At 43.5% G+C, this 12,545-nt stretch overlaps 1 protein-coding gene across 1 annotated transcript in view; it reads left to right on the top strand.

Annotated features, from left to right (window-relative positions):
- AKAP6 (A-kinase anchoring protein 6) overlaps positions 1–12,545 on the top strand; it is a 629,015-nt gene that overhangs the window by 103,745 nt on the left and 512,725 nt on the right. Inside the window, exon 6 of the mRNA XM_033953244.1 lies at positions 1,415–1,578. Within this exon, the coding sequence (XP_033809135.1) occupies positions 1,415–1,578 (164 nt within the window). The remainder of the gene's footprint in view (positions 1–1,414; positions 1,579–12,545) is intronic.

Genomic DNA, 12,545 nt, shown 5'->3' with positions numbered 1-12,545 from the left:
GGTAGGGACAGGACTTCAAGGAGGAAAGGAGAGTCGGGGCGGGCGAAAGGAGAGTTGGGCAGCATGCGCGGTATACGGGTGTGCGTGGTATATAAAAATTTATGTACATAAATATGTGTTTTTTGCGTGCTATACCCGTGTGCGCGTTTTACACGGGTGCGCGTTATCTATGTGAAAATACGGTAATTCCGGAAGAACTTGCAAATTGGATATTAAATTGACTGTAGACATTCCTATTGCCCTCCTACCTACTATCATTCTTGAACTCTTAAGAGTACCTGATTTCTGCTGAATGTATTGTAAACCACTTTTGGTGACTCTCTTGATGAAAAAGGCTGTTAATAAATCCCAATAAATGAATAAAACTCTTACAATATGTTTAAGTACAGTACACACACCAAAGTCACTGGAAAAATTCAGGTACAATGAAATTTTGAATTCTGCAATCCACGTGCTCTTCTATAGTTTTAAGGGCTTTCCCGCATTTTCCTGCTTCTCATTCCCTTCTTTCCATTTCCCCCGCCCCTTTTACTAAGCCACTGTAGAAGTTTCTACCATGGCCTGGATTACTAAACGCTCCAATTCTGCTGCGACGTTCATAGAATTCCTATGAGAATCAGAACAGTGTCGGAGCATTTAGCCCTCCGGGCCACGGTAGAAACGTCTACCTAGGCTTAGTAAAAGAGGGCCAATATTATTTCTTGTTCATTTCCTTCAAGGCACCTTTATCATATGTGTCTTGGATCGCTTTCCTGGTCACCTGCTTCCTTTAAAGAGAAGCTGCTAGTTGGGAGGACAATGATTCTAGGCTCTGAGCTGATCAGGAAGCAAGTTAATTCCTCAGAAATTTACAGGTCCTTTTGCAAAGATAAACACCAAGCCGCCCATTCTATTCCTATGAGTGGCTCTGCATTTAGGTTTCGCTGCTCAGCAGCACACTTTTGTAAAAGCCCACCTTAGTGAGACTAAATGCATGGAACAAATGCATGGAACAGTCTCCCAGAAGAGGTGGTAGAGACAAGACTGTGTCTGAATTCAAGAGGGCCTGGGATAGACACGTGGGATCTCTCGGAGAGAGAAAGAGATAATGGTTACTGCGGATGGGCAGACTAGATGGGCCATTTGGCCTTTATCAGCCATCGTGTTTCTATGTTTCTACTGTGCAGTTTTCCAGCATCTCTGTCAATTGCCAAATTATGTCACTGCTCTGTTCCTTAAGTTTGTAAAATGTCATGTCAGGAATTTCACTCGCAAAAATGCAGTAGCCCCAAATACACGGTACAGCTTCATTTAAGTAACCGTCCGCTACTAGGAGTAAAAGAAAGATGAAAGTTCATTGAATTAAAGCTTGTTTATAGATCTGATTGAGTGCACAAGGCTTCACCGTGAACTGCTTTTCCTCCTCTTTGAGCAGGCCTGAAGGACATGCTGCCCATGATTGTGAGCCAGTGGAAGGAGCTGCAGAGGCAAATCAAACGGCAGCACAGCTGGATTCTCAGGGCTCTGGATATCATCAAAGCTGAGATACTGGCTACTGATGTGTCTGCAGAGGATGAGGCAGGGACTGGAAGCCCCAAGGTAAGTGACTTGAAGTCTGTCTTATTTCCTCTTATTTCTCTCTTCTTTTGAAGTAGGTGCCACTGAAGCTCTTTTTCTACCCTGAGGCTTTTCAGCTCTGCTAGGTTAAATTTCTTCTTTCCTGTGTCTATAAAAAAAAAAAAAAAGAACTACTTTACTCAAGACAATAAAAGAAAGATACTCAAACTTTGAAATCTTCCAGAGAAGCTTCACTTTAGTGTTTATGCGGGGGAGAGAGATGGAGAGAACAAATATAAAACATTTATTAAAGAAAACATAAAGCATCTTTAGCATGAATAATCCGAGGGCTTTTAAATTGTTTTGTTGCAACTATAAATCACTGTAATCAGCGCAATCACTCAGCTCTGACACCCATTAGCCGCTTGGTTACAGCAAATTAACAAAGAAGAGAGAAAGTGATTCATTATCTCATTCCTGTTAATGACTATCAGATGCATTGCCTAATTAGGGGATGGTCACTGTAGTGGGAAGAAGGTCATCTGCCTTGTTACAAATTATTTTCCTGTTCTGAGCTGAAGTCCTCCAAAGTGAGGCCTGGGATAAATATCACAGGAACTACGTGGTTTGGGAAAGGTGGATGTCCATTATGAGAGTTCCTGTTCTAGGAATACTCTTCATATAAGAAAATGTCTTTTAACATCCCACTGTATTCTGTTTTATAGAGGTAATTTAAGTATTTTCCGTAAAAATATTTCATATTTAATATGCATTTTTTTCCGATGCTGCCGGTGGGAATTATTTTGCACTAGAAATTATCCAGCTGATATTCAGCCGCTGGTGGTCACGGTTTTAATGTCTGCTGCCAGCTTATTCCCAGAAATTCAGTACCAGACCACGTCTGCGCGTTGACTTTGAATATTCGGTTTTAGGTTTGTCACTAAAGCTTCACGTGATTAAGTGTAATATTCAGTCCTTGACTGCGTAAGCTGAAGCGTAAAAAGATAGGATTGCAATTTATGCAGCTAAATTTAAGCAGTTATCATACGCGTTCAAGGGTGGAATAACAACACTTACGGCCTCTTTTACAAAGCCACGCTAGCAGCTGCGCTAACGGCCCCGAAGCCCGTAGAGATTTAAAGGGCTTTGGGGCTGTTGCCGCACGGCAGCTGCTAGCGCGGCTTTGTAAAAGAGGCTGTTAATTGCATAAGTGCCAATTTCCTCCCCAGAATGCTCACAAGTTAGCTGGCTGTGGTGCAAGCACTCAGTGGTGTACCTAGCATATGTGACACCCGGGACACATCATTTTTTTACACCCCCCTCATCTATATGAAAAATATGATTTTTAGTAACAATCCACATATCACACAACAAGCGTGTACCTAGGAAAAGGCAGCATCTTAAACACTGCAGTGAGCACTAGAACACCAACACATACATTGTAAAACTAAATAAGCCAGATCCTGCACAGTCAATTGATCCTGTACAGTCGATGCTAGCAGAAAGCCATGTCCCTTTCATACACACAGACAGATACATCCTCGCCCAATATGGAATAATCACAAACTAAAAATAGAAATATGTAGACAAAAGTTAAACTGAACCGCTAAGAAACCAGACTCTGCATACAATGCAATACCACAACACCACAGAAACAGTGACACATGCCCCCTAATACTGTGAAAAATATAAAGCCAGTAGATGTAAATTTGAAAAAACTGATACATAACAAACATCACTTTACAAATTAACAATATAAATAAAACAAATAATGAGAAATAAGAAAGTAAAGCAACAAAAAATATTTCTACCTTTTGTTATTTCTGCTTTAATCATCTTCTCTTCGCTCTCTTCTTTCTATACAGCATTTGTCCTCTCTCCCTTCTGTGCAACATCTGCACCCCCATTTGCCTCTTCCACCCAGCTTCTGCCTTCTCTCTCTATCCCTTCTATCTACTACCCACACTCTCTCTGCCCCGCCCATCTCCTGTCTACCCTCTCTCTCTTCCATATGGCATCTTCCCTCTTTCTATGTCCCTTCAATATCCTGTGCCCCTTCTCTCCTTTGTACATGATTCATTTCAGCTTCACCCCCTCTCCATTTTTCTGTCTCCACTCCCTCACCCATGCTTTGGTATCTCTCTCTCTACTCCTTTCCTTCCTTCCCACTCCACACCTTGCCCTGGCATCTCTCTCCCTCCATGCTTTGGCACCTCCTCCTCCTCTGGTCTGGCATTTGTCTCCTTAGTTTCCCTTCCCTCCCCCATGCCCTGGCATCTCTCTCCTCTCCTTCCAACTCCCTCTCCCTCTCCATTATCTGGCATCTCCTCTTCTTCCTTTCTCTCCCTCCCTCCTTCCTTCCTTTCCTGGTCTTGCATCTGTCTCCTTCCCTCCCCCATGCCTTGGCATCTCTCCCTCCCCCCCATGGTCTGAAATATTCTATTCTTCTTTCCTTTCCCTCCTTCCAATAGATTTGGCATCTCTGGTTCCTCTCCCTTGTCTTCCTTCTCCCTCCTTCCCTGTCTCTCCCCAATTGAGTGCTACAGAAGCAGCATTTCTCTCTCCCCTTCCCTTCCCTGTGCAGCAGCAGTATTTCTCCCCACCACTTCCCTGTGCAGCAACAGCATTTCTGGCTGGTTCCTTGCTGTAGCCAGTTTTCCATTCAAAGTCGCGGGCGTCGACACTTCGCACAATCTGTGGCTGCATCGGAAGACTTCTCTCTGACGTCGTGACATCAGAGGGAATGCTTCTGACGCAGCCGCAGATCACGTGAGAAGCTGACGGCTGCGGCTCTGAGCAGAAAAACTGCTGCAGGGGAGCCAGCCAGAAGCTAAACACCCAACGAAGGGAGCACAAGCTGGGTCGTGGACACCCCTGATTTAAAGTTTACTGCTGCTGCTGCTTTCCAGGGAGGGTGGCCGGCTCTGCACCCCCTTGGGGTGTGTACCCGGAGAGACCACCCCCCCATTGGTACGTTACTGCAGGTACTAACCACAAATATTTTGGCAGTGCTAACCGGTTAAATGCTGCTGAATATCAGCAACTAGCCCAGACAAATGATTTAATCAGGCAGGAGTCAGCCATATGTACTTTGGTCATGTTCAATATCACCTGGTATAGTACTTATAGGAAGAAATCAATTGGGATCTTGACAAAAGTCTTCAAAATGAATGGCCACCGTAGCTAAACTTCTTCTCCATTTCTGGGAATAAAGCTTTGTAAATCAATTCCTTTATAATGTGTGTGTTGGTCAATAACACAAAGGCCCAGATTCTCTAACCGGTGCTGATGTTTTCAGCACCGGTAGGTTCCCAAGCTCATTAAAAAACGCTGTGTATTTTTATTTATTTTAAAAATTGTTTTATTAATTTTATATAGTAAAATATAGCCGATACACAGTGTAAGAAAATTTACATAAATTAGCAATATGTTCAGAAAACACCAAGAAACTATACATAACTTAAGCCCACCCGCACCCACCCACCCATAAATAACTTAACCCCCTCAAATAAGCCCACTCCCCACCCACCTCGTGTATGTGTATAAAAGGATCTTGAACTGAATCCAAATCCAAAAGGGTACAGTTTATGCGAGTATGTTTAAAGAAAATTAACATGTGTATCTAGCGGACCCCATGTTTCTTTAAATTTTCAAAACTCCCCAGATTTTTCTGACATCTCTCTTTCAAACCTATAACACTGACTTACAGTTTCCCACCAGAATAAAAAATCCAAACAATCCCAATGTTTCCAATTTCTTGGTACAGTTATCTAAAGCAGATAAAGATAAACGATTACTAATTATGACCAGAATTGCAATATAGATGATAAAAAAATGCCGTTTAAATTACATTTTAACTGAGTTTCAAGGCGCTTGCTGGCGCCTAAAGAATCGGTGCCAGAATCAGACCTCTGTAGGCACTTTAGGCCTCCTAATGCCACTGTGAGTGTGGCGAATGCCGGAAGTGGCGTTAGGTGGCCCAAAGTGCCTATGGAAGCAGAATTCACATTAAAGGTAGATGCTGAAAATGTTTGCCTGGAAAACCCTGACCTACATTTGTGACGCCTACCTTTGCTAGAAGCATGATTCTGTACCCGTTGCCATCACATGATTTACACAAGATCGGCGGCTGCTTTTAAGGCAGCCACCAACAACTGTGCGGGTTACAGATTCCGTACCAAATTGACTAAGGCCTCCTTTTCCAAAACTGCGATAGCAATTTAAAAAGATAATTAAGGAACCATTTAAAAAGTAATAGAACCTAAAGTAATAAAACAAGGGATTAAATAATCTAATGAAATGCTAAACAAGGCACCGAGAGAAGGGATTAAAGATTACCATTAAAATAAATAAAGCATAAAGATCCCTAGCCAGCTAGGGTGGTGATAACCTACTGTCTTCACAGATGATGCATAGCAAGGACAAACAGTATGTATAATTAACACAATTTAAAAGGAAGTAAAGTAAAACCTTGGTTTGCGAGCATAATTTGTTCCAGAAGCATGCTTGTAATCCAAAGCACTCGTATTTCAAAGTAAATTTAACATTTAATAGATGATCTCTGCTCAGAAGAGCTTACAATCTAAATTGGACAGACAGACATGACATATAGGGTTGGGGATGCAGAAACCAAGGTGAGATGAGTTGGGAGTTGAAAGCACTCTCAATGAATTGGACTTTTAACTGGGCCTTGAAACCTGCCAGAGACGGAGCTTGCCATAGGGTTTCAGGCAGCTTGTTCCAAGCATATGGTGCAGCAAGGTAGAAGGGACGGAGTCTGGAGTTGGCAGAGGAAGAGAAGGGCACAGATAGGAGGGACTTACCAGCTGAGCGGAGCTAAGTGAAAAGAGATAGTGAGGATCAGCTGAGTGAGTGCATTTGTAGGTCAGTAAGAGGAGTCTGAATTATATTTGGAAACAGATTGGGAAGCCAATGAAGTGACTTTAGGAGAGGGGTAACATAACTATAGCGGCTCTCACGTAATATGAGTTGTGCAGCCGAATTCTGGACGGATTGGAGGGGAATGAGATGGCTAAGCGGAAGGCCTGAGAGTAACGAGTTGTAGTAGTAGGTGATGAGAGTGTGGATAAGGGTTTTGGTAGTGTGCTCAGAGAGGAAGGGTTGGATTTTGGTAGAAATAGCAGGTAGAAAAGGTAAAACTAATGTGCTTAATTTTTAAAATCTATATACAGGTTTCCCTCCTTATTTGAGGGTTTGGCGCTTGCGACTTTAGTTATTCACAAGTTTCTAACACAAGCTAACTCTTGGAGCAATGCCGTGATATGCAGTAAATAAACTACAAAAGTATTTGTATCAAATACTGAAAATGGAAAGGAGTTGCTACGTTCCAAGTCCTCTCTTGCCTATGCCACCCCCATATAGCACGTCTACTTCCCAAAATGGGTCTGTTTATGGATAGACTCTGCCTTCTTTCTCTTAGCCATAGTGACTTCCGGGAGGTGAGCGATGTTGCTGTTTGAATTGCTGGGCGTTAATATTTGAAAGAGGATATGGTTGGCTTGTGTGTGACTGTAGAGGTATTGTGAGTTAGTGAAGTTTTTCCTCATGGGGGCCATTGAAAATTGGGAAAATGGAGTCCAGATTTGCACTGGAAATTGTGGCCAGTGAAGTAATAAAGGGGGGGGGAAGGCAGTCTGCCCCGGGCGCTGTCTTGGTGGGAGTGCCGGCACATGTCCTCCTTTCTGCCCCATCCACTGCCTTGCGCATGTACCCTTTCCCTTTCCTCCCCTCCCCTCATACTTCTTTAATTTTCCCAGCACGCACAGCATCACAAACTTTCTTCACACATCTGTGTCAGCTTTCTCTGATGTCACTTCCGGGTCCTGCGCCTAGGAAATGACATCAGAGGGAGAGTTGACATGACGGGGGCAACAAATTCGAGATGCTGCTCGCACTGGGAAAATTAAAGAGGTGTGGGGGAAGGGAAGGGGTGTGCGTGCGACAGGGGGTGTCGGGAAGGAGCAGGGGGGCGGAGAAGAGGGTGGGGGAGGGGCACTACGTCACTGCTTGTGGCTGCTCCTAAGGTGTGCTACAGAACAGAGCCAAGACGGATGGCAGTTTCAGAGTGGCCGAGCAGTGCTGCTCTGTACTGACTGGAGGATTGCGTCTTAGCCGACCCACTGGATGGGAGAGTGAGAAAGAGTAGAGCAGGCTGTTCCCACAGTCACCTCTATTGCAGGGCATTACAATTCCATACCAGCTACCAAAGTAAGCTCTAGGATGGCGGCTGGGAGTTTCTCTTAGTTAATTGCAAATTTATGATATTCATGAGGGGGCTGTACACTTGCGAATATGAAGGGAGGCCTGTATTGACGAGGCATTCTCCCTAAGTATGGGGTTAGGATGGCAATTGCAACAACATTACATTTGTATTTTCAAAAGTAGGTGTGTTAGCTTAGAAAAAGGAGGTGCAAGGGTCTTTGGGAAATTTTCCTTAAGCAATTTTCAAAGCAGTTGCATGTACTTACTTTCCTTTTCAAAAATGGTGCAAAGTTCATGGGTGAAAAATAACCATAGACTTTGAATTTAAGTGGGCAGTAGGACAAAGATTTAAAAAATAAAAATAAAAAAAATCCCACAAGGAGCAAAAACCAAACTGAAACAGACATACAAAGCAGGAAAAACAGGTTGCTTTGAAGTGGTGAGTAGCCTAGTAAGGCAAAGTAAAACACATGCCAAATTTTGAAAATGTAATGACTTAGTTGGCTCTGTATTAGGGATGTGCATTCATTTGATTTGTCTGGGTGCCTGAAAAGCACGCTAACCCCGTGCTACGCGCCAAGAACTAACGCTAGCTCAATGGTGGAATTAGCGTCTAGTGCTTGCGGCAATGCAAGCGCACGCTAAAACCACTAGCACAGTTTAGTATAAGGAGCCCTTTGTGTACATACATTGATTTTACACACGGTGAAGGAGTGGTACAGAGGTAGGTTTCCATAGGAACACTTCCTCTCTGGTGCTAATAGTGAGCCATTCTAAGGTAGGTAATTATTTTTTATTTTGTTTTAACATGGTCCTTTAGACTCCTGATAAAGGCACAGACGCCGAAACAGTGCCAGTGTCGAGTCTTTGAGCCATTGTGGCATATTCATCAATAAAGTGATTTTTTTAACTATACACCCCTGGCTGGTCTTTTGACATCTTGTCCTCATGACAGGATGCCATTTTAAGCTGTGTTAGGCATGAGTCAGAAGGGCCAGGGCTGAGGCAGGGAGGAGGTTAAATGCTCTAGAGAATGACATGGGGCCAAATTTGTCCCCATCCCGTCCCCATTCCTGTAAACTCTGCCTTAACTGCACAAGCATCGAACACTTATGATTTTAAAGTATTTGAGCCTTGTGCAGATGAGGGCGGAGCTTACAGGGATGGGGCAGGGACAGGGAAAAAACTTGCAATGGGATGGGAAAATGAGTTCCCACAGGGACGGGGAAAAATTGTCCTCGTGCCATTCTCTAGAGTAGAACAAATCAGGGAGACCCCAAGTAAAAAAGTCTCCAAGGTGCAAGAAGCCTCTAACGAGAGGTCCTGAGGGAAGTGCCAGGGAAGAGGGGTAGCCCGAACCAAAGTATTTCTCTGGGGTGGAAAACTGTGTGTTCAACTCAGCCTCCGGAATGTGAGAAAGACTACTAAGGTATGAGGTAACCTTGAAGTATATCCAGAGAGAACCTGATTTTGGTGTATGCACAGATGGGGCCCAAGACAGCATTAGGAGCTACTGTGTTTGAGTCAGGCATGTACTGTGGTGCTCATGCACTGTGTGCTCTGCGTTTACTGCACAGTCTTTGCTGTTACCACACATTAGTTTATGCTGCCTAAGTGAAGTAGTAAAGATTTAGCTCACATTTTTTTCAGTAGTATCTCAAGGTCAGTTGCATTCAGATACATTAGGTCATCTCCACTGTTCCTTGTACTTTACAGATATACTATATAATCCCCTGTATGAATATTACATACATATGAAAATTGCATTTCTGTAGTACTGTGATGTGTAATGATACTGTTATTACATTTGAAATGATTTTTAGTTTTGTAAATCACATCAAGTTGTTGCAAGCCACAAATGGAATGAAACTAACAATACATATTACAAAATACTGTAGCAACAGTGCTAAAGAAAGAGATCTTGCTAAAGGATGGACATGAGTTATTAGTATCCATGTAGTCTTTGCATTTGTTTTATCGCTTAAGTTGGGTTGTCTTTGTTATAAGGTCGTGAGTGGCACTTCTCCTATCTATATGTTTGATAGATTTCTCATTGCATTTCATAAATACAGTAGAAAATCTCATGCCCTGTTCATTTTTCCATCATTTCAAGGCAGCTCTCTACGATAATGAATTTCGACTTAGGGCTTGTTCTTACAAACATTTTAGAACTCTGTTGAAAACTTATCTTTTTCAAAGTACTTGACCAAATAATTTTAGTTTCAAGTTTCTATATTTGTGATTAGTGCTGCCCTATTCAGGAAAAAAAAAATTTGATTCGATTCGATTCAGCCTATTGAATCGATTTCTCGATTCGATTCGATTTTCCTACCCAATTGGGTGTTTTTTTATTTTTTTAAACATCCTGGTGGGTTTATTTTATAACCTCTTCACCCTTTTTATAGCCTCTTCATCCCCTTTGCCTTCTCCTAACCACACTGGCACTTTGGCGTAAACAAACAAAAAAGACTTTCCTCTCTCTGTTAAATCCTAGCTCACATTTGCCATCTAACACCAGCTCTGGCTGGATACACGTTTCAAATCTGACATATTGTAATCACAAAACAGAAAATAAAATTATTTTTTTCTACCTTTTGTTGTCTGGTCCTTATTCAAATCTTGTTGGTCCCAGGCTCTGGTTATCTTCTGATAACTTGCTTGCCAGGGTCTCCGTCTTTCTCCATGCTAACCATCCATCTTCCATCTCTGTCCTCCCCTTTCCCTTACCTTCCCCAGAGGTCTGGCATCTTTCCTTTTTTTCGTCTTCATCCACAGATCCACCTTTTCTCAACTACCCTTTCATCCAGCATCTTTCCCTCCTTCCCTACCACCCCAGGGTCCACCATCTCTCCCTTTCTTTTCCCAACTACCCTCCTATCCAGTATCTCTATCCCCCCTCCACACCATCCCTTGTGTCCAACTTCTCTCCCTTTCTGTTCCTTCCCTCCCTAAATCCCATTGCCCATCATCTCTCTACCTCTCCTCTATTTAGACCCATTATTTCTTCCCCCCCAAAGTCCGGCATATGCATGTCTCTTTGAACCCCCCCCTTCTCTCCCTCCGTGTACTTCTACACCAGGGCCCATTCCCCTGAAGGTCTGTCCCCCACTGAAGGCCTGCCCCACCCCTGAAGGCCTGCACTCAAGGTCTGCCTGTCCCCCCTTAAGGCCTGCATCCAAGGCCTGCCTGTCCCCCCTGAAGGCCTGCATCCAAGGCCTGCCTGTCCCTCCTTAAGGCTTGTACAACCCCCCCCCCCAGAAGGCCTGCAACCCCCCTCTCCCCAGAAGGCCTGCGTGTACCGCCTGGCCTTAATTTACCTCATTTCATCAGCCTGCATAAGATCGCTAGTGTTAGCGATCTTTGCAAGCTGCCATCGGGTCTTCCGAGCTGCCTTCTCTCTGCCGCGGACCCACCTCCTCCTCTGATGTCAGAGGAGGGGGCGGGACCGCGGCAGAGAGAAGGCAGCTCAGAAGACCTAATGGCAGCTTGCAAAGATCACTAACACTAGCGATCTTATGCAGGCTGATGAAATGAGGTAAATTGATGCCGGGAAGCCAGGGGGGAAGCCGGACAGAAGCACTGACACTCCCCATTCGCTCTCTAAAGCAAGAGCGGCAGCAGCTGGCCAGCAAGAGGCAGCGCTGCTGATCCTGCTTTATGGGACAAGGGGGGAGGGTCAGTGCCGAATCGGGAGGCCAATTTTTTTTGTTTTTGAATCGATTCGAACCGATTCACCTGAAATGAATTGGTGAATCGATTCGAATCTTGAATCGGGCAGCACTACTCACCAGCCCCCCTGCCGATTTCAGCTTCCATCCCCAGCCCCCAAGACTCACCAGCCCCCCTGCCGATTTCAGCTTCCATCCCCAGCCCCCAAGACTCACCAGCCCCCTTTCTGATTCATTTACTTACTGGTCTGGATATTAAAATCGCAGGGAAGAGAGGAGAAATGTGGGGAAAGAGCCAGCCAAAAATAGTATTTGCTGCTGCACGAGGACTGCTTGCTCGCCGCTTGACTCTCCCACTCCTTTCGTTTGGGAAGAGTCCGGCGGCATGAAATAGCCCAAACTCGTCTTGCAGCTGAATCGGTGAGTCCGATTTTTAACAAAAACTAACCGATTCAAATCGATTCACCTGATTTGAATCGGTGAACCGATTCTAATCGTGAATCGGGCAGCACTATTTGTGATATACCGTCTATCAAAACAAATGTCTAGGCGGTGTACAATATAAAAAGATTGTAAGAGACAATTAAAATAGGTAAATAAAAGTAATATTTTATCAAAAATAAAAAATACTAGACAAATTCAGATTAACATACATGAGACTGAAGGAAAGTAGGGGAGGGAAAGGTTGTTTAAAATACATCGAAGTAAAATTAATAAAAAAGGACGGTAAATGGTGAGTGGCAAAAACATTAGGAGGGGAATCATTTCAAAACAAGTATTAGATGTTTCAAAGCTTCAAATGAATCAAGGAATTAAGAGGCGGAAGCTAATACTAAAGAATAAAGGCATCTTTAAAGAGGAAAGTTTTAAGTTTAGGTGTTTCTTATGCTATCTTATTGTTAATCTTTTGTTAACCGCGTTGAACTTCCTGGTTACACGGTCTATGAGCACAATGTTATGTTATGTTATGTGACTAAGGCATTGTGACTTTCTTGTATGAGATAAAAGCCTTGGCCTTTATTAAGAAAATGGGAGATGAAACAGATTTTTGTTTACAGGAGTACAGACTAGGACAAGCAAACCCTAGATTTTAAAAGAAGCGGTGAAGACCTGTTCTCT

Source organism: Geotrypetes seraphini, chromosome 7, assembly GCF_902459505.1.
Source record: "Geotrypetes seraphini chromosome 7, aGeoSer1.1, whole genome shotgun sequence".
Taxonomy (NCBI): domain Eukaryota; kingdom Metazoa; phylum Chordata; class Amphibia; order Gymnophiona; family Dermophiidae; genus Geotrypetes; species Geotrypetes seraphini.
Note: the sequence above shows the minus strand (reverse complement) of the source record. Positions and strands in the feature narration are given on the sequence as shown.